Raw genomic sequence first — 24,899 nt, forward strand, 5'->3', positions numbered from 1 at the left:
TTTACTAGCACACAGATCTCTGCTGTGTGGGTCTCAGTATCCCTGCACTCAGCTCTGCATGGCTTTCACCTGGGGAAGGTGCCTGGGACAGTGGCTGCTGGAAGTATTGCTGCTAGGAGCTAGGGTGAAATCATGCAGCTGCAGCCAGAGGGTGGAACAGTGTGGGGTAGGGTCAGAAATTCTCATAGTGATGTGCAAAGTAGGTCTGGTCCTTCTTGTTCATGTGCCGGCACGCCTGCTCCACACTCTTGGTCATCCCGGGCGGGCCGCAGCTGAACACCCCGATCTTCTGCACCTGGGCAAGGAGGGAGCCAAAGGGTCAGGCTGCAGCACCAGCTCTCCCCACAGTCAGCCCCCCTTGCTCTCTGACAGCTGTGGGCATGGCTGCTGGCTGAGCAGCCTGTCTCAGCCTCCAGAGGCCTTTGGGGGGGTTGTCCCATTCCCATGGAGCTGCCAGGGCCATGGAGGAAGGATGGGAACCCCCCAGCTCAGGTCAGAGGTTGCAGCTGGGGCCCTGCAATAGCAGGGGGTGTTTGGCAGGTATGGGGCATTGCTGACTCCTGCAGCTCAGCCTGGCTCCAGAGGGAAAACAGGATTCATTCCCCTTCTGCACTGTTCTTGGTACAGATGCCACTGAGGTCTCCAGGACCTTGGGGACAGGCTGGGACCAGTCCTCCACAACGGCCAGTGGGTGCACCTCCTCCTGTCCCCAGGTGGACACTGACCTCAGGGTGCACCTCCTGCAGCGAGCTGAAAAAGGGCACGAAGGGAGGGCGCCCAAAGTGGGTGATGGAGCGCAGCCCCGTGAACAGGCTCTTGTTCAGCACCTTCTGGAAGTGCCGCTCACAGATGTACTGAAAGACAGATTGGTGCATGTCAGATGGCCCAGCACAGCCCAGCATGGCCTGGCATGGCATGGCATGGCACCCTTGCCCTTGGATGCCCAGGCTCACCAGCATGGTGGTGCGCAGGTCGAACTTCTCGGCCAGCTGTGTGATGTAGATGTGCACAGAGACCAAGCCGTTCTTGTCTGACTCCTCCACCTCCCGGATGATGTCTGTCAGCCACTCAAACTGCCGCTGCGTGCGCGTCACCCAGATGAAGTAGATCTGTAGCACATTGGAATGAGGCCCAGAGTGGGGCCGGCTTCCTTATGGATGTCTATGGACTCCACAGAGGATTTTACCCCCAAAGAGGCCAGAAGCAGCAGGAGGCATCTCAGAATCACGAATCAGTTAGGTTGGAAAAGATCTCTGAGATCGAGTCCAGCCTCTCAGGGGGGCTTGTCTTTCAGACACTCTTACCTTCTTACACAGCAGCTTGGAGTTTATGGATGACTTGAAGACCAGGTCCTTGAGAATGGATGCGAAGGGAGTCACCCCGATGCCTCCTCCCACCAACACCGACACCTCAAACTTGTTCCACTCCTGGTGGCCCTCCCCAAAGGGCCCGTCCAGGTAGAGCTGGAAGGGAGACAGAAGTTAGCAGAAGTCTCTGCTTGCCCAGGCCTTGGAAGGGCTGGAGGAGTGCCTCACACTTGGCACAACCCATTGCTGAGATGCTCTCTTGGTCTAGACGTCCCCATGGGTGACATGTGAGGGCTCACTTTGGGCAGATGTCTAGGTGTCCCCAAGGGTGACATGCTGAGCAGGGCTGACCTTGGGCAGATGTCTGGGTGTCCCCAAGGGTGACATGCTGAGCAGGGCTCACCTTGGGCAGCGTGCCGAGGAGGGCCAGGCTCTTGGGCGAGTAGAGCTCGCGCAGGCGGGTGGTCCAGGGCCCCACAGCGCGGATGTGCAGGCTCAGCGTGTCGTCGTGCGGGGCCGAGGTCAGCGTGAACGGGTGGTACTCCGTGGTGCCCAGCCCCACGCAGGCGATGCGCACCCACTGCCCGGACTTGTAGTCAAAGTCCTGTGGCCGCTGGAACTGCAGGTGGGTGACACCTGTGGGGAGGTTGTTGGAGATGTTGGGGGGTTGATGCTCCTGCAGTGCTGCAGCCCCTGATGTTCTTGCAGGGAGCCTGGGCTAGGCTGGTGCTGGGTGGGCAGGGATGCTGTGGTACCTGAGGGCAGGAGCTCGGCTTTCACCACACTGATCTCCACCTTCTTCCTGCTCAGGCTGTACAGCTTGTCTGCGCTGTAGATGAGGGCTGGGATGATGAAGTAGATGTGGAAACGGGGCTGCTGGATCAGTGCATAGCTGCCATGGATGATGACCTGGGCAGGGAGCAGCAGAACCCTTTAGCAAGGCGAGTCATCAGCCCAGGGATGATTTGGTGGCAGCTCAACAGCAATGGGGAGCCAGGAGTGGGGCTACCATCTCCCTTGGGACTACCCCAAGCTATTCCATCTCATCAGCTGCACTGAATTCACCTACAGGCTTGCAGTGCATGGGTACCACCATCCCTCCCTTCCAGCCCCAACCCTTTACCAGGATGTAGAGCAGCATGTAGAGGTGGTGAGTGATCCAAAATCCCTGGAAGCTGACGCGCCGGAAGTGGCGTGTGGCAAACACGTACATCACAGCAAGGACCACGAGCAGCAGCACTCCTGTCATGCCTGTGAGAGAAGAGTTAAGAGGGGCTCTGACTGTCTGGGCAGAGGGCAGCCCATCCTGGACACAGGTGTGCAGGTCTGTCTGCTAGGATAGACCTGGAATAGTTTGGAAGAACCACCTGGAATAGTTTGGAAGAACCACCTATTCTCACCTGGAACAGTTTGGAAGAACCACCAGTAATACTTCTGTGGGAGCTGTGACCTGGAGGAGGACCAGAGATTGCACCATGGAGTGACCAGAATGAACTAGTGGTTTCCATTTTCATTTCTGTCCGTGCCCAGGACACCCTTGAATGGAGTCTGCTTCAAATTCCACCTACCCATCATTTGTAAAGACAGTGGAGAAAAGGCAGGACAGCACACTGAGAGGTGTGACTGAGAAGATGTAGACGTTCACTACATGGCCTGCAGTGTGGAGCACTGTAAGAGAAAAAACACAGAGAAAGAAACATCAATTGATGTGGATGGAGATGTGTCAGACTCTGATGATGTCCCCTGGGACCTGGAGTGACTCGGAGGACTCCTTTTCTGTAGTGCAAGGCATCTATGTCTCTGCAAGGTCTTCTAGCTTCTGTCTCTGGTCCTGCCACGGGGTGATGGGCTGGTCCTGTGCTGGCGGGTGGCAGTGCCCCAGCAGCCCACCCACCTGAGAAAATCAGGGCTGCCATGGCAATCCAGCGGTGGAAGTCGACGGCGGCGTCGAAGGGGATGTAGTGATTGAGGAAGGTCTCCCGCAGGACGGTGATGAGGTTGCGGCACATGGTGAGCAGGATGTAGGAGTACATGAAGGAGATGGAGGCAGCTGAACCCCTGGAGATGATGATCCCCACGAAGGTGGTCTGTGCAATTCCAGTGCTGGGGGATGCGAAGGCGTAGTCTGGGGAGAGAGAGCGGAGGGGGTGTCATGTGCCCAGCACTGAGGGACATCACCCTCCCTGCAGCAAGGGGACAGCCACCTGCCTGGCTCCACCAAAAATGGGACACCAGGGGTGGGTTTGTGTGGGGAAAGGGGCACAACGACCCAGGACTGCTGGATGACAGGGTCTCCTTGGAGATCCAGGGAGGAGAATGTCCACCTGGGAATCTGCACATTGGGACTGTGGCCTCAGATGGGGAATCCAATATAAGAAGTGTCCATAAACTGGAATAAGTCCAGTGGAGACCACCAGGATGGGTGGGAGCTGAAGGACATCATAGAACTATGACTATGAAAGGGAAAAGCTGAGGGAAATGGTATAAGAGGTGTCCATAAACTGGAATGAGTCCAGTGGAGACCACCAGGATGGGTGGGGGCTGCAGGACATCACAGAGCTATGTCTATGAAACGGAAAGGCTGAGAGAAATGGGCTTGTTCAGGCTGGAGGAGATGGGTCAGGGAAGCTGGCTGTCTGCAGCCATCTCATGGGCACACAGAGCAAGTCTTTCTCAGGCATGCAGAGTGGAAAGATGTGAGGCAAGAGCACGAGTTTCCCTGTAGAAAACTCAGGTTTGAATACTTGAAATTCTCCACAGGGAGCGTGGTCAAAAACCAGCACAGGCCCAGCAAGGCAGTGGAATCACCAGCCTTGCAACTCCTCACACCTTCTCTAGACAAGGCCTTCAGCAGCCTCATTCAGCTTTGGAAAAGGGTTTTCTCTCAGCAGGGCATTGGACCAGACCCTTCCAGAGATCTCAGTCCAGGGCAGGACTGACACTGTTGCCCAAAGGTGTGCCCATCATGCTCCAGGAAATCCACCAGCATTGAGGCAGGCAGCCCGTGCCCCTCAGCAAGGCAGGGTGGGCACTCACAGTAGGCTCTCTCAGCAAAGACACCAGCAGTGATGGCAGAGAAGAGGATGACACAGACGATGTGGCGCCGGTAATTCTCAACGAAGCGCTTGAACTCCTGGATCTTCTGCTGGACTTTGTTCCTCTCGTACTTCTTCCGTCGCGCTTCCGTGTACAGACGCAGCTGGTACTGGTTTGCCCTGGTAAATGCAGGAGTGCTGGTGTCACCCTGAGGTCTTCCCGGCAAGGAATGGCTCAGGGCCCAGGTTTGGGATTCGTTTTTTCCCTGTCACATCAGCGGCAGGGGAGACCTGCAGAGCACACACCATCTGAGGGTGATCTCAGGTCAGCCTGCTCTGCAATTCCTTCAAAAGCTGGTAGTAAATGTGGAGGCAATGACTCACAAATGAAACTGTAGATAAGAACTGTAAATTTCATAGTACTATTCAGCCATCAAAAAAATCTCTGGAAAAGGGGAACTTCCTTAATTGGTGCAATTAAGATAATCCAAGATATTATGGCCAACAATAACAGCAGCTGAACTGCTGCCTTGAAATACTTGCTTCCAAGAAATACTTGCTGCTGCCACAGCAGGGAGGACAAATTCTCTCCTGCAGCTCTTGTAGGCAGCCCAGGTGAACCAGGAGGAGCACAGGCGGGAACTGTCAGACAAAACCCCTCTCTGAAAGCCACTATTCCAACCTCTGGAGTTGGCCACTTCATCTGTTTGAAGTTTTTTGGGTTTTTTGGTAGAGGCACATCGCCCAGACCCAGCTATGGCACTGTCCTGCCAAGATGGGATTCTTTCTGTAGCTCCTTGGCCAATGAGTGAGTGCCTCCTTGGAGCAGTGACATTTGACTAGAGGGCTACCCAGTCTGACACGGAAGTGTGAGAAGCAGCAAACAGGACAAGCCCAAGCCCCAAAAGCACAGCTGGGGAGGGGACTCACTTTCTTCCTGGTCTCTTCCTCAGTTCTTGGCCTTTTCGCTCCATGTAGTGACTCACAGTGTCCAGGTTTGGGTCTTGCTTCTCCTCTGAGATGACTCTGTGGAAATAGAGCTGTGTCTAGCCCAGAGTTCTATTTGCTAGAAGTGCTTGTTGACATTTTCCCCTTTTCTCCACTTCCCATCTCAGGCTTAGCTGGGGACATGTCCAGCTCTTTCCTGCAAGCCTGCCTGCATTAACTCCACTTGCACATTGGATTCACTCCAAGATAACCCCTCCATCTGAAGGGCAATGCAGGACTCCCATCCCCACACAGAGGATGCAACAGGGCTCTGCAGGAGGCAATTCCCCCTTCTGGCTGTGCCTGGGGAGGGGATGGCAGTCCCCTGCAGCATGTGCTTCGCACCGCTTCCCCAGCTCTGGGAGCTCCAACATCTGGTGGGAACATTTGCTGGAAGGCTTGGGGTGGAGGACAGATGTGAGCCACCAGGAAGAGAAGGAATAGCCACAGTGCCACTAAGGAAGGGAGCTTACCCTTTTGGCTCGTTCTTTTTTATGAAGGAGACACAGTTGCGCAGATTTTGCTTGGAGACCTCAGGGATACCTTTGAGGAGACAAAATGACAAACAGCCATTCAGAAGGTGCAGGACAAAGTTTAGGAATCTTCTGTGGCCAGGGAAAAGCTGTGAACTGGCCCAAACATCACACATGAAGCAACAGCTGATGTGACAGTGTTCACAGGGGTTCTTGGATGAGGGAAGAGACGAGGATCTGACTCCATGTTTCAGAAGGCTTGATTTATTATTTTATGATGTATATTATATCAAAAACTATACTAAAAGAATAGAAGAAAGGATTTCATCAGAAGGGTAGCTAAGAATAGAATAGCAAAGAAATGATAACAATGGTTTGTGGCTTGGCTCTCTGTCTGAGCCAGCTGACTGTGATTGGCCATTAATTAGAAACAACCACATGAGACCAATCACAGATCTGCCTGTTGCATTCCACAGCAGCAGATAACCATTGTTTACATTTTGTTCCTGAGGCCTCTCAGCTTCTCAGGAGAAAAAACCCTAAGGAAAGGATTTTCCATAAAAGATGTCAGTGACGAGCTGAAGCCCCATTACTGCAGTTGGTGTGGGGGTGCTGACGGGGCAGGATTTGAGAGGCAATGGTGGTGCCCACTGCCTGCAGCCTTGCAGGAGCTGGGCTGTGCCGGTGCCCACTGACCTCTGACGCAGAGCTGGGTGAGGCGCAGCTCGCTGTCGTGGTCCCGCAGCATGTAATGGAAATTCTCCCACGTCAGCTCCTCGCGGTCCTGGAAGCCCGAGGCCCGGAACATGGACTCGGTCACCTGCTCTGCCTGCTCACTTGACAGGCAGTTGTTGGAGATCTCAATGAAGGACCTGGAGCAAGGAGGAGACATTGGAACACCAGCTGAGTCCCAGGCCAGTTTCATGGGAGAAATGGGCTCTTGGTTGCACTTGTGCACAGAAGCAGAGAAACTGGGAGCTGCTGCTGGAGACATGTCTATAAACATTGTGAAAACAGTAGGAGAGAGGAGGGAGAGTACCTGAGCATCCTCAGAAACTCCTCCTTGGACAGGAACCCATTCTCATCAGTGTCATACATCCTGAACATCACCTTGGACTTTTCCTCTGGGGACCCTGGTGGGGAGAGGAAGAGGCAAAGTTAGAAGAAGATCCAATCTTCATCGACAAAGATGATTTCATATGTTGTTTTTGAGTGTCTGGACCCTGCAGCAGTGAGCCTCACCCTTCCACTTGACTTTCTCAAGTGCAAGGTAAATATTGGGTAGACACACATTCTTTCTTGTGCATTATTTTTCAAAGTGTGCTTTTGCAGAGCAATGATTTTCCTGGGAGTTGTTTTGATTGAATCTGACATTCAACACCTCCACCTGTTAATCAATCATTCCAGTGGTCATTTATGGAGAATCAGATATCAGACACAGTTGCCATGACCTCCCAGGCACAGGATGCACAGGATGTCCCTTCAGGAGAAAGGGCTGACATGTCTGTGGTGGTGGAAGACAGCTCCCCTCATGAACCATCTTCCAGAAAACACATTCACGTTGTCATGCCCCATGACCCAAGCTGAAGCTGTCCTGAGTGAAGGAAATTTTAACTTGTAGCAGTGTCTACAGGTTGACCTGCTGTGTGAGTCATGTCCTCCACTCTGACAGAGCCCAGAAACAGGTCCAAGGGTAGCAGACAGGGGCATTAACCAGCTCCAGCTCCTACCTTTCATGAAGACCACCAAGATGTCCAGGAACTCCCGAAAGGAGATGTAGCCATTGCCGTCTTTGTCAGCCAGGGAGAACATGGACTCCACAAACATGGAGTGCTCCTTGAGCCCCAGAGCTTCAGCAAACTCAGCCCTGCTCAGCTCACAGGTGAGGGACTCCCTTGCCTTCTGTGAAGATTCAAAGCTGAGCTCCCCAGCATCGGATCTGTCGATTTCCAGCACCTGCAGGTTGTGTCCCACAAAAGAAATGCTGTGAGTGATGGCAGAGCAGAAGGCTGGTGTTTCCTTCCTGACCTATAGCACAAAGACTGGTGGCTCCCTGGCACCAAACTCATGGCAGATGCCATGGAGAACGTTCCGTGTCCCTCCTGCACAATGTGACTTGTCCCACTCCACGTGGCTGACCACTCTGGAGAGCTGTTACATCACCCAACAGTCTCTTTGCCACTTTAGACACTTGCGTCACTGCAGGAGATCTCCCTTTGTCTTCTGCAGAGGAAAATGTATTTACTGGAAGCATTGGCAGCTTCCTTGTGTATGATTTACGAGCTCTTCCCGAAAGCACCAGCCCCGATGTTCATTGTTAACCAATACAGAAATACCTTCCTCCATGCATCAGGGCTTGCTACACCTCTACACACCTGAGCAAACAGGTGCCTGAAGAAAGTCTCTAGAATTTGTTTTCTCTGCTCCTGGGTGACTGCCCGTTTCATCAGGTTCTGCTCCCTCATCTCGGACAGATGCAGGCCAAAGCTGCTCTCCTTCAAGTAGTCTCTGAGCTTCCCAACAAAGATGCTCCTCTCGGCCTCCCCATTGAAGAGCAGCACCTGCAAAGGGCCCACGGACTGGCTGTGATCACCAGAGGCTCAGCTCCACGGTATTTCCTGGCCCTGGTGGTTCTCAGGAGGCCACAACCTCCCTCCAAGGCCTTACAGTGCTCCCAGTGCCCCCAGCTGGGTGGTGCAGGGGACTGTGGAGGGCCCAGGGCAAGGTGCCATCCCCCAGGCACCATGGCACTTACCAGGTCGTACTCCTTGGGGCTCTTCAGGAGCAGAGCTTTGTTGCCTCTGTTGTTGGAGAGGATCACCTCCACCCTTGGCTGGGCTTTCAGGTTGATGCTCCGCAGCACAGACCCTCTGCTGTCCAGCACTTTGAGCTCTTTGTCAGCTTGGAGCTGAATGTAGACAGGACAGCTGTCTGCCTTGGGCCCATGCCACTCCATGGCTGGTGGGAGAGAGCACAGGACTCAGCTGGAAAGGTTCCTGCCCATCTCAGAACCTCCTGCACTGAGAGGCAGTTTGGGAGTGATTTCCTGACCAGGAAGGTCTCAAAGAATAATGATATCTCCTAACTGCAGAGCTCCAGCACATGGACACAGGAGGAGTCCAGGCTAGGGAGCAGGGAGGCAGAGCAAGGGGATACTGTCCCTGTCCTGGAGCTACTGGTGCAATTGCTGTGCACAGGTTTCCTTCAGGCAAGGTGGGGCCTGGGGAGGATTGGAATTGGAGGGGCACAGGATGACTCAGGTTGGAAGGGAATCTTGCCCAACCTCCTGCCCAGAGCAGGACCAGCCACAGGTCAGTCTGTTCAGTGCTGTAGCTGGTCAGGCCTTGCGTAGGATGGGCTACCAGGCTCTCTGGGCTCCCTGTCCCACTTCTGACTGTGCTCCTGGGTAAACTGTTCCTCCTTAAAACCCATGTGGGTACAAGCCCCAGGCCCAGCCCTGCCTCAGAGAGTGCCCTGGCTGCAGCAGCAGCAGCAGCAGATGCCACCTCAGGGCTGGCAGTGTCAGAGAGTGCCCTGGCTGCAGCAGCAGCAGATGCCACCGCAGGGCTGGCAGTGCCACTCACCATGCACGGCCTCGCCCGACACCTCCCTGCGCACGCTGGTGCCCTGCTTCCTCTGCAGCTTCTGGAAATCCCTCCTGCGCAGAGCAGCAACCACCCAGGCCACAAACAGAGTCACTGGGGACACAGGGGAGAAAGGGGCATGAGTGTCACAGACATCTTTTGTGAAAAATCCTTTCTTTAAGATTTTTCCTCCTGAGAAGCTGAGAGGCCTCAGGAACAAAATGTAAACAATGGTTATCTGCTGCTGGGGAATGCAACAGGTGCATCTGTGATTGGCCCATGTTGGATGTTTGTAATTAATGGCTAATCACAGCCCAGCTGGCTTGGACAGAGAGTCTGAGAGCTTTTGTTATCATTCTTTTCTATTCTATTCTCAGCTAGCCTTCTGATGAAATCATTCCTTCTATTCTTTTAGTATAGTTTTAATGTAATATATATCATAAAATAATATATCAAGCCTTCTGATACATTAAACATAAAGTAAAACCCTTATCTCTTCCCTCATCCTCAGACCCCTGTGAACATGGTCACACATGAGAGATCACAGAGCTCCTTCCCCCCTTGGCTCCCTCCTGGTGCCCAAGGACCCTGCCAGCTCAAGCACCCCAGCAGAGACCAGGACTCAGCAGCCCCTGCTGGGAGCTGCTCTGTCCATGGGCACTCAGCCCCTTTCTCTGGTGGAGAGGTGGAAGAGGAGGACAGTGACAGGAAGAGGGAACAGGATGACAAACCCAGGGGCAGGCAGCAGAGGACAACGATGATGATGCCGAAGCCCGCGCCGCTGCCTGCAAAGTAGTCCAGCACCATCATGGGCGTGCAGTTGGCCAGGAGTTGAGCTGTCAGCTGCTGGGGCTGGGGGCATGGGTCCCCTGCAAGGGGGAAACAGGCTGTGAGTGTCACTGACCTTGTACCCAGCCCACCTGCATCCCCCCAGGAGCCTCTGCATGAAGATGCTGACGGGGGTCATGGCTGAGCGACCCAGCAGTGCAGAACTGGGGGGCTTGATTTAAACTCCACATCTTGGGGACAGCAGAATTGGGGGGCTTGATTTAAACTCCACATCTTGGGGACAGCAGAATTGGGGGGCTTGATTTAAACTCCACATCTTGGGGACAGCAGAATTGGGGTGCTTGATTTAAACTCCACATCTTGGGGACAGCAGAATTGGGGGGCTTGATTTAAACTCCACATCTTGGGGACAGCAGAATTGGGGTGCTTGATTTAAACTCCACATCTTGGGGACAGCAGAATTGGGGGGCTTGATTTAAACTCCACATCTTGGGGACAGCAGAATTGGGGTGCTTGATTTAAACTCCACCTCTTGGGGACAGCCTTTGAGTTTGGGTTCAACTTTTGCCTGCCACAGCAAACCAAGCACAGAACTGGACTCAAGTGCTCTGCAGGTTCAGCACCATCCCCTCTCCTGTTGGGATGGGCTGAGCAAGACCCTGCGCCACAGCAATCTGGGGCTCAGAGCCTGCACTCATCTGGATCCTGCAGGAAGTCCTCCTGGTGTGACTACAAGGAACACACACCATGGGAATGAAAGCACCTTGCAAGGTCTGGAATGTTGCCCACATGTAATGTTTCCAGTAAATGGGAAGGTGTGGCAATATTCCAAGAGGAAAAGGCATTTTGCCAAACAGTAATATGCATTTTTCCCTTGGGATCATGCCTGCCTGCACTACAGCCCTCCTTCAACATCTACACCGTGTATCAACATCTTGCTCACAAGCAACCCCTGCATTTTGTGCCCATTTTGCTGGTTTAGGGTCATAGCAGGTGTGAGGCTTGAGAAACTCCAATCCTGATGTGTTCCCTGTGCCATTTACTCACCAGCTGTGTCACTGGGGTGTCACTCTGTTCCCCTTGCTGCCTTGCAGGAGCCATTCCCTCCCTGTGCCCTCCCACTGCAGGGTGCACTCACCCTGTGTCCACATGAACACGTGGGGCTGGAGGTCTGTGGGTTTGGCAGAGGTGACAGAAGTCAGCACGCTGTGGAAGGTGGTGTTACGGATCTCTCTAATCTCCTCCTCTGTGAACAGCCTGGGAAAAAGGACATGGAGACAAGTGGTTGTCACTGACCAGCATCAGGAGGGAACTGAGGAAGCTGGAGGATGCTTTTCCTCCAGTTTTCATGTGTTACTGGGGTTTGCAGAACAACTCCCAGACAGGGACAAGGCCATTACCCATTCTTGGTGTTTTCAAACCAAAACCTGTCGGCGTCACGCAGGCGCAGGAACTGTTCCAGGATGATGGTGGAGAAGAGGGAGCCATTAGCCTCCAGCATGCCTCCAGGGAGCAGCTCCAGCCCAGCCAGGTTGTTGCCATACAGGGCAGCAACCTTCTGCAGGACCTGGTGAGAAACCCCCAGCACACATCCGTGAGCACAGGGAGTTCTGCCAGGGCACCAGAAAGTGTTGGCAAGCCTTGGGAGGTGTAAGGAATGTGCATTTCCCAGGCATCACACACTTTGTGGGCTGGGAGGGTGCTGAGCCTCACACAGCCTGGAGCCCACGGCTTGAACTTGAGCAGCTGAGCATCACTCCCAGGGCACATCAGCTCTAGGAGGAGCAGAGTGCCCGGTGGCACTGGGACAGGAAGGTTTATTCATGCCATGAAATTACACAGTTACCCCCTGCAGGCATGAAAATCAGGACATGCACTGATCTCCCCCTTCCTATGAAGCTGCAGAATTCAGTTCCTGTCTGGAACAACCCATCACCCTTTGTTCCACAAGCATTCCCTGCCCTGTTACCTGTGGCTCCAGGTGTGGGGCAAGGCTTGACCAGTTTTGGAGAGGTTCCAACCCAAAATGCTGCCGGGCGTGGTTGTAGGTGGGCAGGCCAAAGTCCCTCCCTCGCTGGATCCAGCTGGCCACGTAGTCAGTGCGGGAATACTTCAGGGGTCCGTACCAGAAATCTGTGGGGGCACATGCTCTGTGTGTCTGTAGCTCCCTGCACCTCCATGAAAGAGGCTGAGCTCTGTGGCTGGGTGCTGATGAAGGAGGCAATGGCACCTGCCTCCCCACCCTGCCCCAGCACAGGCACAGCTGCAGTACAGACCTTGCAGATCCTCCACCACAACGTTGTCCTCCTGCTCTGCTATCTGCGAGCTCATCCCCAGCAGAAGCTCATCCACATCTTCTGCCTGCTGCAGCCCAGGGCTCTGACAGGCAAGGGAGGAGCAAATTATTCCTCTTGCACAGGGGAGGACAGAAAGCAGCCCCACAACCCTGAACTGGTGCCCCCAGGGGTGCAGGGGAATCAGGGATCCCTTCCCGGCTCATTTTCTCCACATCAGCTCAGCCTCGAGGCCTGAGCCTGACACAGCTGAAGGCTGGGGATGCTGGACGGGGAGGACCCCTCACCCCTGGTCTGGCTGTCATGCTCTGCACCCAATTTCCCTTACAGACCACTGTGGAGGGCCCCATAACCCAGAGCAAGGGATGAAGCCCCCTGGCCAGCCTGCCACATGCCCAGGGACCCCGTGCTCCCCACCCTGTACCTCTCTGCTCCAGTAGCTGTTGCAGAGCCGCACTGCAGGGAACGAGGCACCGGAGGCAGACACGTTCTGGAACCTGCACCTGGCATCCCTGGAAAAACAGAGAGGGATTGAACCTGCCCCTGGTGTCCCTGGAACAGCAAAGAGGGATTGAACCTGCCCCTGGTGTTCCTGTACGAACAGAGAAGGATTGAACCTGCCCCTGGTGTCCCTGGAACAGCAGAGAGGGATTGAACCTGCCCCTGGTGTCCCTGGAAGAACAGAGAGGGATTGAACCTGCCCCTGGTGTCCCTGTATGAACAGAGAAGGATTGAACCTGCCCCTGGTGTCCCTGGAACAGCAGAGAGGGATTGAACCTGCCCCTGGTGTCCCTGGAAGAACAGAGAGGGATTGAACCTGCCCCTGGTGTCCCTGTATGAACAGAGAAGGATTGAACCTGCCCCTGGTGTCCCTGGAACAGCAGAGAGGGATTGAACCTGCCCCTGGTGTTCCTGTACGAACAGAGAAGGATTGAGCCCACAGCCCTGAGCCAGGGGTGCCTGCAGCTGCCAGGACTTGGCTGTCTCAGCTGAGACATGGGGAAGGGACAGAGAGCATTGGTAGGGGTGACAGTGGGGTAGGATGGTTGGGACAGGTGGAGATGAGAGATTTTTGATGTTAGGTTGTGGAATTTATGATTTATTGTAAAGGGGTTCTTTACAAGTTCTTTACTTTTACTAGTTGCAGCTCAGAGCAGGCTTGAGAGAAGAGAGGGGTAAAGAGAATGAGAGAGAGAGAGAGAGAGTAAAGGAGGACGAGAGAGAGGTTCTTATTACAATACAATAAATCTTTTTTTGTGTTGAATATTCTAATTTTTACTAACGCATTCAGTACAATATATAAATTTCATCGTATTTACATACACTTCATAAGAATTATTACATTACTATATTCTGTTACATTTTAAATGTAATTTTAAAAATTACTCTTTGGACTTTTTTTGCTAAGTTAGTAGGGTCTGCTCTGACTTTTGGACTTGGTTGCAAGCAGAGGGTATTGTTTCATTAAAAGGGGATTACTTTTAGCTGGTCATACTATATTTTTGTAGTTGTTTAGTAAGGTATCTCAAAGTTTGCTTTCATTTCAATTTTGCTTATAGTTTCTATATTCTCAAAATCTTTTGCTAGACAATCATATTTATAATGCTTTCTTTCATCTCCCCCAACAATCATCCCAACAAAGACCATTTCCAGTCACCAGCCCAGCTTGGGCATCCCCTCCCCTCACACAGTCCCATGGTCCCAGTAGGCTGCTCCTACCTCTTGTAAACTCCTGGAGGCACCATGGTGGCCAGGAATTGCCTGGCAGCTGCCACAAATTCAGGGGAGATGCTGGGGTCCAGGTGCTGCTGGTAACCTGTGGGGGAGTGGTGCAGACATCTTTTTAAGGAAAATCCTTTCCTTAGGATTTTTCCTCCTGAGAAGCTGAAAGGCCTCAGGAACAAAATGTAAACATTGATTATCTGCTGCTGTGGAATGCAACAGGTGCATCTGTGATTGGTCTCATGTGGTTGTTTCTAATTAATGGACAATCACAGTCAGCTGGCTCGGACACCGAGTCAAGCCACAAATCTTTATTATCATTCCTTCCTTTCTGTTATTAGCTTAGCCAGCCTTCTGATGAAACCTTCTCTTCTATTCTTTTAGTATAGTTTTAATGTAATATATATCATAAAATAATAAATCAAGCCTTCTGAAACATAGAATCAGATCCTAGTCTCTTCCCTCAACATGAGACCCCCGTGAACACCGTCAGGCTGGAGGGAAAAGGGGCCAAGCCCCCTCTCCCTCCCCACCCACCAGCTCCCCTATCCCCTCCCCTGCTCCCAGCCCTGCTCTGCCCACCCTCACCTTGGTACTCGGGGACCTGTGTGCCCAGCAGGGTCGGCAGCCACTCGTACAGAACGATGTTCTAGGAACAGGGAAATGGGTCAGGGCCAGAACCAGGCAAGCTCCTGGGGGTCCCAGCAGAGCTGGGGGGTGCCAGCCCTCACCTGGAAGGTGGCGATGACCCTCTTGCGGGCGTGCTGGAAGAGATCCTCATCGGACCAGGCAGGATGCTGATGGGCCAGGGCTGCGGCCACGTGGTTGTGGTAGCGGAACCAGGCGATGCTCTCGGCCTGCAGGAAGGGGCTCTCATTGCCCCAGGCACTCCCCAGGTCTGCAAGAGCCACCACGACCATCACTGGGGGTGTCACCGCTGGGTCTAGCTTTACCCGTGGCTGGAGGAGCACCCCCAGCCTTGTGGGTCCAGCCCTTGTCCCTGGAGGAGCACACCCAGCGCTGTGGGTCCAGCCCAGTGTCCCTTGTCCCTGGAGGAGCTCACCCAGCCCTGTGTGTCCAGCCCAGTGTCCCTTGTCCCTGGAGGGCCACCTCCAGCCCTGTGGCTCCAGCCCAGTGTCCCCTTGTCCCCGGAGGGCCACCTCCAGCCCTGTGGGTCCAGCCCAGTGTCCCATGTCCCTGGAGGAGCACACCCAGCCCAGTGTCCCCTTGTCCCCTCGCCCTTCCTTCTCCCCAGCCAGAGCAGCAACCTGGGCAGGTGAGCAGCAGCACCGGGCCCCAGCATGACCAAATGTTGGGCAGGTGAGGAGCTCCAAGCAAGCTGGGTGGGTTTGTGTCAGCAGCAGCCCTTTCCCCAGAGTTCAGCTGGGATCAGAGCTGCTCTCTGACATTGCCACCAGGACATGTGGCCTCTGGAGCTCCTGGGGCTCAAATCTTCCACCCCTTGGGAACCTGCCTGCTCTCCCACAGCCCTCCTGATCCACAAATCCTGCATCTTCTGCCCTTTCCCCTTTCCTGGGCTCAGCTCCAGGGACCCCCTGCTCCCTGCAGGGATGAGGAACCATTGGGATGGCCCCTTACCGTAGATCCCTTGGGGACCGCCCTGTCCCGTGGATGGATCCAGAGCCTTCCACATGGGCACCCTCCCGTCTGTCTGCCTGGGGAGGCTCCCGTTGGGCCCTGCTGCCAGCTGTCCCCCCTGGAAGCTCCTCAGGGCATCGCTCCAGGAGTGAGAGGGGCCGTAGATGGAGCTGCCATCCAGCCAGCCTGTCACTCCGTTGGTCTAGGACAGGCACAGGGAAGAGGCATTAACAGGGGACAGGGTTTCACTGGAAAGGTGTAAAAAAGAGGTCTGGAAAGCCCCAATCTGCCTATTTTGCTCTTGCAAAGCACTCTGTTTTAACCTCATTTTAACCAGAGCTCTCAGGAAGCAAATTAAAACACAGACAATCTCTATGCAAACTTCAGGAGTTAGTGCCAGGTAGAGGAAATAACCAGGTACAGGCTTTTCAAAAGTACATTTGGGATTGTTTTTTCCCCAATTATTTTGGCTATGCCCAGAAGCAGACATCTGTAGAGACATCCCTCCCATGTAGGCTGGAAGGGGACTAAACCCATCTCTGGGGAAACTGGGAACACCAGAGCTTTCCCCTCTGATCTCACAGTAGGAAGACCCACTATCCTGGAAGCATGTTGAACATCTCCCCTGCCAAATGTTTGCATGGAAACATACTTTTTATTCTGAAAAATATTTTTTTAAGCTTTTAAATATTGATAAAAACATGACTTGCTAAATTGGTCTCTTCAGGGTTTGTCCCCTGAAAGGTTTAGGGGGGTGTTTCACTTTGGTGATTTTGGCTGGGGAGATCTCCAGCATGAAAGAAATCTGGGGAACACAAGCAGAACAGCAAAATCCAGAGAAACTGGGGGAAAACCTGGATTTATTTTCCAAAATGACTGAAATTCAGGGAAGCACCACAACTTTGCAGCAGGGCCAGCTCAGCTTTGTGATACATTATTAAAGACAGAACTTGGTGCCTAAAACAACGTGCAATAATTAACTGACCTAATTCCCTTTTCTTCATTCGGGAAATGCTTTGACCCTGGGCAATCACTAGCATTGCTCAATGTGAAACTGGAAGTTGACTTTGGGTTCATTTAGTTGGTTCAAACACTTGAGAGATGTGTATTTTTAGGGATGTTGTAGTGCTATCAGTTATTTTTGTAAATTATATTGGGTGTTACTGACCCCAATGGTGGGTGGAGAAGAATTTGGATGAAAAGCAAAGAGCAGAGGAGAGCACACCCACCTGCTCCCGGGGGCTGTTGGGGCTCTGTCCTGTCTCTGCTGCCCAGCGGACGCGCTGGAAGGGCAGGACCACATCTCCAGTGCCAGCAGGGTCAAACACGGGGTCTCCAGAGGGGATGTGGATGTTGAGGAACTCAGCAGGGCAGCCAGGCTTCTCTGTCTCCAGGATGTCCAGGAGCACGTGGAAACCTGGCAGACACCAAAGCCTGGTCAGCAGCTGGAGCAGGGCAGCTGTGGGCAGGCTGAGGGCACCACCACGAGCAGCCAGGGTGACCCAGGCCAGGCTGAACAGGGCTGGAAGGAACCTGGCCTTCTTGAACAAAATGACCATTGAGATCCCTTCCAACCCGCACATTCTGGGATTCCATGATGCCCCAGAGACAAACACCTCCAGGCCTGGAGAGCTAAGACCCCACTGAGCTCCTGGGAGACTGAAAAAGCTGCTCCAGCTTGCAGCAGTGCAGCCCAGCACGGCTCTTATCACACCTGTCTGGTGTTTTCGCCGTGGGGCAACTCCGCTGCTAAAAGAAATGAGGAAGTTCCCAAATGACAAATATCAGCACTTGGGTCACCTGGCAAAGGTCACCAAAAACCCACATGATCTCTCCTAGCCAGACAGTGCTGTGGTGAAGTCATGTAGGGGACTCTTGGGGGTCTCTGTGGTCAGGATAACTCTCAGATGTGTCAGAGAGTTTTTCTTTTCCCAGCCTGGCAACTAAAGAAGGAGTTGGGATTCTTCTGTCCTGGTTTTCAAGGTTGTTTATTCTCTGTTATCTACAACATCCTTTCTCTGGCCTGCTGAGGTCTGTCTGGTAGGTTGGGTTGAGGCACACTGACCACCTTCAGTTATCTTCTATACTAAAAACTATGTGTACATTATTTACAGTAATTTCCCAATACCTATCACCTATGTTAGACAGTGAGTTTCTACTCTAAATCAATCCAAAAGTGCCAGAATCCCCAGAAGATGGAGGCTAGGAAGAAGGAGAAAAAAGGCCAAGGCACACCCAAATTCCTCCATCTTGGGACTGCGAGTTCTCATTCTAAAAACCCCAAAATTCTACTTTTCCGCCCTGTGACAAACTAGCTGTCATTCTACTTAAACTTTTGTGGCTTCTAAATCCTCATATGAGTTTGGTAATTTTTTCCATGGGTCAAAATCAAAGGCACAGGGGTGGTCTTGGGCTCTGTGCCAAGGTCTCTGAGCCCCCTGGCAGGGGCTTGAGCCATCCAGGACAGGCAGAGGGATGTCCTGGGTTCTGACAATATCCAAGGGGTAATGATATCCACCAGGGTCTGTGGATTCAATATCCACAAGTGTCTGTGGATCTGATAGCAGTGGGTCTGCTGCGGAGCACTGGGTGAGGAGCGCTCCTATGCATGGCCTTGGGTGTGTGACAAACCAACTTTTTTTCACCCAAATCACCATTTTTGCAGTGAGTGTGGGGTCTTGTAGGATTGATGGGGGGTTGCACGATTGGGACAGAGGGAGACAAGAGATGTCTGCATCCAGGTCATGAAATTTGGGGTTTATTGCAAAGGGCCTGGGTGCAGGGCCCTGCTGGGAGCTGCCAGCCACAGCTCGGAGCAGGCCCCAAAGAGAGAAAGAGAGATAAAGAGAGTGATAAAGAGAGAATGAGAGAGTAAAAGAGAGGATCACAGGGTGAGGTTCCCGTTACAATACAATAAATCTTCTTCTGGTTTTGGAATTTGAGGTTTATTTCAAAGGGCCTGGGTGCAGGGCCCTGCTGGGAGCTGCCAGCCACAGCTCAGAGCAGGCCCCAGAGAAGAGGGGGGGGTAGAGAGGATGAGAGGGTGAGAGGGTAAAAGCATAAGAGAGTTAAAGGGTAAGAGCTAAGAGACAAGAGGTAAGAGTAAGAGCTAAGAGCATAGAAAAGTGAGCGAAGTTCCTGTTATAATACCATAAATCTTCTTCTGTGTTGAATATTCTAATTCTCACTAACCAATGTAGTACAATATACAAATCCTGTAGCATTTGCATACAACCTATAAGAATCACTACATTACCATACTGTGCTACATTTTAAGCCCTAAAAACTCCTCTTTGGGCTCCTTCTGCCAAGTTGTAGGGTCTGCTCAGACCCTTGGGCCTGTCTGCAAGCAGAGGGTGTTGTTCCATCCAAAGGGGATTTCCTTCAGCTGGCCACACCATTGTTTTCCAGTTGTTCAGTAACTGAAAGATCTCAAAGCTTGCTTTCATTTCAATCTCGCTTATAGTTTCCATATTCTCAAAATCTTTTGCCAGGCAATCATATTTGTAAGGCTCTCCTGTTTCACCTTCCCCAGCAGGGTCTTACCAAAGAAGACGGCGAGCACGGTGTTGTTCCTGCGGGAGGGCAGCCCCGAGGGGCCCCGTGCCAGCGCGGTGCTCAGCTGGCGCGCGTTGGGCACGCGGGGCTCCTGCAGCGCCTGGTACACGCCGTCCGCGAAGTGCGCCGGCAGCAGACGCAGCAGCCTGGCTCCTGCAGCACCAAACACACAGGGGAGATTGGTTAACGTGGGTCCTGTGCTCCCCAGCCACGGCAGGACACGTGGATGTGTGTTCGGGTGCCAGAGGACAGCGAGAGCACAGCGTGGTGTGACCGTGTTCGCAGGGGTCTGAGGATGAGGGAAGAGATGAGGATTTGACTCCATGTTTTAGAAGGCTTGATTTATTGTTTTATGATGTAAATTGTGAGAATCCACAAAATTAGAGGGTTTTGGGGAAAGCTGCAAAAGGCAGGCCTCAGATACAGCAGAACTGTGAGCAGAGCTAAGCAGCAGCCATGAGATAGGTCAGCAGAAAAATTATTTAAACTGTAGAAAAAGCAAGGGTAAATAGAACAATGGCCTGTGTATTAATGCTTGTCTGAATAGCTCTCTAAGCTACAGAAAAGTTTATCTAGCAAGATATTAGGAAGGTTAAAGCTTAATAATGGAGTTCTATGTGTTGTGTTTTAAAGCTTACAAGTAGGTATTGGATTTGAAATAAGCAAGCATTGTTTTAACCAAAGGTATGTGTGCTTGTGGTGATTGGATAGAACCACTGTCAATATGCTTTTGCTCTGTGTGATTGATCAAGAAGCTTATAAAGTAAGTTGTAACATTAAGTTTTTTGGCCTGTTGCCTGGATTGTGAGCTGCCAGTGTCTTCCCATTGTCATAACGAGGCTGATGTTGTAAAATAAACAGCTCGAGGCGCTTTCTATAGCAGCCTTGTCTCATTCATAGTCTGTAAATAGCCCCCCTTGCCAGCATCATATATTATATTAAAACTATACTAAAAGAATAGAAGAAAGGATTTCATCAGAAGGCTAGCTAAGAATAGAATAATAAAGAATGATAACAAAGGCTTGTGTCTGGGACAGAGAGTCCGAGCCAGCTGACTGTGATTGGCCATTAATTAGAAACAACCAACATGAGACCAATCCCAGATGCACCTGTTGCATTCCACAGCAGCAGATAATCAATGTTTATATTTTGTTCCTGGGGCCTCTCAGCTTCTCAGGAGAAAAAATCCTAAGGAAAGGATTTTCATAAAAGATGTCTATGACAGCGTGGATTCTCAGAGTGGCCAAGAACATGTAAATTTTGGTGGCATTGCCCAAAACTGCTTGCAACAGTGGAATCAGCACTCTTAGAGCCAGGAGGGACCCTCCTCTCTTCCAGCTGTCCTTCTCTTGTCCGTGTCCTTCCTTGCTGCCTCCTGAAGGTCTGGGATGGGGCTCCAGTGGGTAACTGGAGTGATGTTGAGCTGTCCCCCATATTAACAGTGAGATCCTACAAAAGTGTGGTGTTTTCCAGCACCATAGGGAATAGCAGAGGGAACAGCCAGAGACAAGTGTGAAGATGAGAGAGAAACACCCTGATTTTGCACACACTGCTGGTCCCAAAACTGAAAGGCCCAGAGGCCTCCTGGTCATTTCTCACTGCCTTGTCACCATTTACTGGAGCTCCCCAGAACTGGGGGAAATCCTTAATTCCTGCCTTAGTTTGTGGCTTAGTTTCCACATATTGGTTTCCAAAACTTAAAGTCTGGTCTGTCGGTTCTAGAAGAGGAAGGCCTGGCCTGTCAGGGCTGGTTTTTCCTGTCAGGCTTTGGTGTTACTAAAGGCTGGTGACACACATGTCGTGTGGGAGAGCCAGTGTGTCACCAGAGCAGTGACCAACCTGCCAGAAATGAGGATTCAGAACCTTCAGTGTTTTAAGTAAGATCCTGCCTGATCTGTCCAGGTCCCTGGCTCAGGGACATCTAGAGTTGAGCCCATGGCTGTAGCATGAGGAAACAGTTCACCAATGGCACAGGGAAATCCCAAATGCCCCTCCCAGCACATGGTATCACATCTCTGTAGGGCAGAAAATCAAAGGTTCAGCATGCCTGTGTGGCAGATAACTTTTCTGGAAAATCCTTTCCTTAGGAGTTTTCCTCCTGAGAAGCTGAAAGGCCTCAGGAACAAAATGCAAACATTGATTATCTGCTGCTGTGGAATGCAACAGGTGCATCTGTGATTGGTCTCATGTGGTTGTTCCTAATTAATGGCCAATCACAGTCAGCTGGCTCAGACAGAGAGTCTGGGACAGCTGCCTTTGTTATTCATTCTTTCTTTTCTATTCTTTGCTAGCCTTCTGATGAGATCCTTTTCTTCCATTCTTTTAGTATAGTTTTAATGTAATATATATCATAAAATAATAAATCAGCCTTCTGAAACATGGAGTCAGATCTTCATCTCTTCCCTCATCCAAGAACCCTTGTGAACACCATCACATGCCTGGACCATGAGCTCTTCTGCCTTGTGTTGAATCCTGGTTGAACTGTGTGCTGATTTTGGCTAAAGATGCTTTTTGCAGCTCTGGGATCCCTGACCACCACAGAAACACCTGCTGAAAAGAGCTGGGTCCATTCTGAGCTATCTCACAAAGGCACAAAGCTTTGCTCTGGGACTGATCCAACACCAGCAAGACCTGTAGATTGTCAGGAAGCCCAATGCCCAGGGGGCAGCTCATGGTGCCCATGCCACCCTGGCACCCCTGGCACTCACCCACAGAGCCGTGGCTGTGGTGCAGCAGGTTGTTGTACCAGCCATCGTAGCGCTGCACCTCCCACGAGATGCTCTCCTGGGCTCCTGCAACACACAGAACACACCTCAGCAGCAGCAAGAAAAAAGCATGAAACAAGCATCACCACTAGAGAATTATATTTACATTGGGATTTTTTTTCCCCATATTCTTTCTGAGACTTCCCAGTTATGCGGGTTCGCAGACAAGTTTTGCGCTCCTTTTGAGGGACAATGGCTAAAATTAGAAACTCATGCTTGTGATCCTGATGTCCCCAGATCAATTTGTGGCCACCACCAGTCTAATCCCAAAAGACATTCCTTTTCTCCTTCTGTCTCACTGGATCAGAAACCTCTCCTTACTTCTGACCCCTACAAAGTCCACATGAATCAAGGAAATACTTGGCGCTTTTGCATCAACCTTATTTCCTTCATGTTAATTTTTATTACTTTTACTTTTTATTTTGCTAATACTAGCAAAGACTTCCAGCTAACAAGCTGTGTGCTCAGCTGCCATAGGGCAGTCTCTCCACCTGCACTTTGCTCCAACTTTTTTCTTATCTCCTCACAAACTGGATCACAGAATGATGGAATTTGTGTTGGAATTAGCCATAAACACCACCTGGTTCCATTCACCCTGGGCAGAGACACCTCCACAAGAGCAGGGTGCTCTGAAATGATGTCCTGTGGGTAAGGGGAAATTCCCATGAGGGGCATCAACCACATAGGATCTCCCCTTGTGTTCCCCTCCCCAAATCACACCTACCCCCCGAGGTCCATGTTCCCACCAGAGCCACCACCAAGCTCAGCATCGCTGCTGCAGGTTCCATCAGCCCTTGGAAGTAGCAACCTGCAAATGGAAATGAGAGGGAGGGAGATGCAGTTGGGCTCTTCCCAGAAATGTGGAAAGAGCAAACCTCAGCTCCTTGTTGTGGTTTGTGCTGCTGGATAAAACCCCCCTGCTGCCATCATCCATCAGCAGTGCCTGCTAATGTGGGCTCTGGGAAGCTGGCAAGAGTTGGGTGAGACCCCACCACCACCTTGGGAAGGTTCTGCTGGAGCAGGACCAGTGTTCCTGCCTTGGGGTGTCCCAGTTCAGACCCACAGCTCACCATCTGCTCTGTCACAGAAAGCCCTTCATCACAGAGACAGGCACATTGCAGCTGGAAATTCCCCCTGCATCGACCCATCCAAGCAAATCCAGCTGTGAACACGATGGGACAGCCTCAGCACACAGTCAGCCATCCCAGAGTGTGTGATGGGATAATCTGATCCCCTCTGAGCTGACCTGATGGCCATCCCTCCTGCCCAGCCTTTCTCATAGTGCTTTACCATCTCCCTTTCCACAAAAGCCCTGGATCCAGAGCAGATTTCACCAGTGGGAACTGAGCATTTAAAATCCCAGGCAATACCTGGTGAAAGAGAGGGAATCCCAGTCTGAATTGTGAAGTGACTCAGAGTCACAAATGTGACAATTCCACCCACCCCTGGCTTTTCATGCACAGAAATGCCAAACCTGAATTTAACTCCAAGACAGGGTTTTCCACTAAATACAGCTCTTTGTTCCTGGTTCAGTGTGCATCCAAATATCAGCACTATTTCAGAAGAGCTGTGCTGCCAGGAGATGCAGCAACATACAAGTTTCAGCTTTTCCTACACCACTCTGTCACATCCAAATTGCTGTTTCTAATTTTTAATTTTTTTTTCATTAATTTAATTAAAACTGAAATAAAATCTGGTTTTGGAAAGGCTTACACATTCCCAGCAGCTCTGTAGGTTTTATATTTCATTTACTGAGAATTGCAGTGTGGATTTTTCACCTGTAACCCCCAGTGGTGCAAACTGCAAAACATGAGTTCATGTGGAACTGTCTGCTTGGAAAACAAAGTGATCTGAGACTTAAATATTATCATTTGCACTCACATTGATTACATCCATCAATTTAAACACTCATCATCAGGCTGTGAGCAGAGCACGTGACCTGTGGTTACATCTGCCAAAAATTCCTGTACTTTTGGTTTTTTGCATTAGAAAATAAGTTGTGTCTCAAGAAGTGACATTTCCACACTCCTTGGCCATCACCACAGCTCTTCCATCCTTTCCACCCTGTGCTGAGCATGGTCTGGGGGATGTGGGATTTATTTTGTGCAGCTGCTGGGCTGCACCAGAGGCTCTGTGAGCCCCATTCTGCACAAAGAACAGGGAAGTTTGGCTCACAGAGACACAAGGAGGTGCCTGTGGTCTCTGGCAGGATGGGCACAGTGCTGTCACCATGGGACTGGGACTGTCCTGTCTGAAAGCTCTCCCTGGTGAAGCAGCTCCTTCCCTTAGGGGGGACAGAGTTGGGGACTTGTGCAGAAAGGTCCACACAGCCCCCTGTGCTGCAGAGAGGGAGATCCCAGAGACACAGCTGGATTCATCAGACACAGCTGGATTCATCAGGCACAGCTGGATTCATCAGGCACAGCTGCATTTATCTCCACCTGACTCCGAATGTGCAGCTGCCCCTCCATCCAGAACAAGGTCTGAAGGTGGCTCAGGAGACACAGAGCAGAGGCAAGACTCAAAACACATCACCACAGCCACAGCACACATCATCTCTGTCCCTCTGGTTTTTGAAGATTTTCTCAGCCTTCTGATGTTGGCATTCTTGTAGCGAACTTTCTTACACACTTTCTGTAAATAACTCATTTTTTTACATTCCTTTATGGAGGAGGAGAGAGTTGATGGACTCTTAGTCTGTCCAGTGTCATTGGAGAGGTGGTACTGTCACTCTCCAATCCACTGGCACTCTTGGAAAACTATAAATGTTAGAGTAAGAAAATAAG

At 51.6% G+C, this 24,899-nt stretch overlaps 2 protein-coding genes across 3 annotated transcripts in view; one reads left to right on the forward strand and one right to left on the reverse strand.

Annotated features, from left to right (window-relative positions):
- ZNF609 (zinc finger protein 609) overlaps window positions 1-1,142 on the forward strand; it is a 163,039-nt gene extending 161,897 nt beyond the window's left edge. The window contains exon 11 of the mRNA XM_054273123.1: window positions 1,130-1,142. The gene's annotated coding sequence lies outside the window, so the exon portion shown is untranslated. The remainder of the gene's footprint in view (window positions 1-1,129) is intronic.
- On the reverse strand, window positions 173-22,901 carry DUOX2 (dual oxidase 2). Of its 2 annotated transcripts, none has more exons than XM_054273124.1 (33): window positions 22,838-22,901; window positions 22,057-22,140; window positions 19,337-19,501; window positions 17,020-17,207; window positions 15,791-15,992; window positions 14,923-15,089; window positions 14,780-14,840; window positions 14,189-14,285; window positions 12,894-12,981; window positions 12,452-12,554; window positions 12,145-12,308; window positions 11,576-11,742; window positions 11,314-11,432; window positions 10,118-10,255; window positions 9,387-9,500; window positions 8,558-8,760; window positions 8,178-8,363; window positions 7,533-7,758; window positions 6,842-6,935; window positions 6,499-6,674; window positions 5,803-5,872; window positions 5,273-5,368; window positions 4,344-4,522; window positions 3,202-3,432; window positions 2,876-2,975; window positions 2,708-2,757; window positions 2,431-2,558; window positions 2,063-2,216; window positions 1,711-1,943; window positions 1,305-1,463; window positions 954-1,109; window positions 726-854; window positions 173-295 (listed from the first exon to the last, which is right to left on the reverse strand). In XM_054273124.1, the coding sequence occupies exons 1-33, from the start codon at window positions 22,899-22,901 to the stop codon at window positions 173-175; spliced, it is 4,614 nt and encodes a 1,537-aa protein (XP_054129099.1). The 2 variants fall into 2 exon arrangements, with proteins under 2 accessions (XP_054129099.1, XP_054129100.1); XM_054273125.1 differs by having other exon boundaries at window positions 5,812-5,872; window positions 22,838-22,883.
- Between the last annotated feature and the right edge of the window lie 1,998 nt (window positions 22,902-24,899).

The sequence above is a fragment of the Melozone crissalis genome, unplaced genomic scaffold, assembly GCF_028551555.1.
Source record: "Melozone crissalis strain CALT ecotype California unplaced genomic scaffold, PUWL_Pcris_2 ptg000014l_1, whole genome shotgun sequence".
In the NCBI taxonomy this organism is placed as follows: Eukaryota; Metazoa; Chordata; class Aves; order Passeriformes; family Passerellidae; genus Melozone; species Melozone crissalis.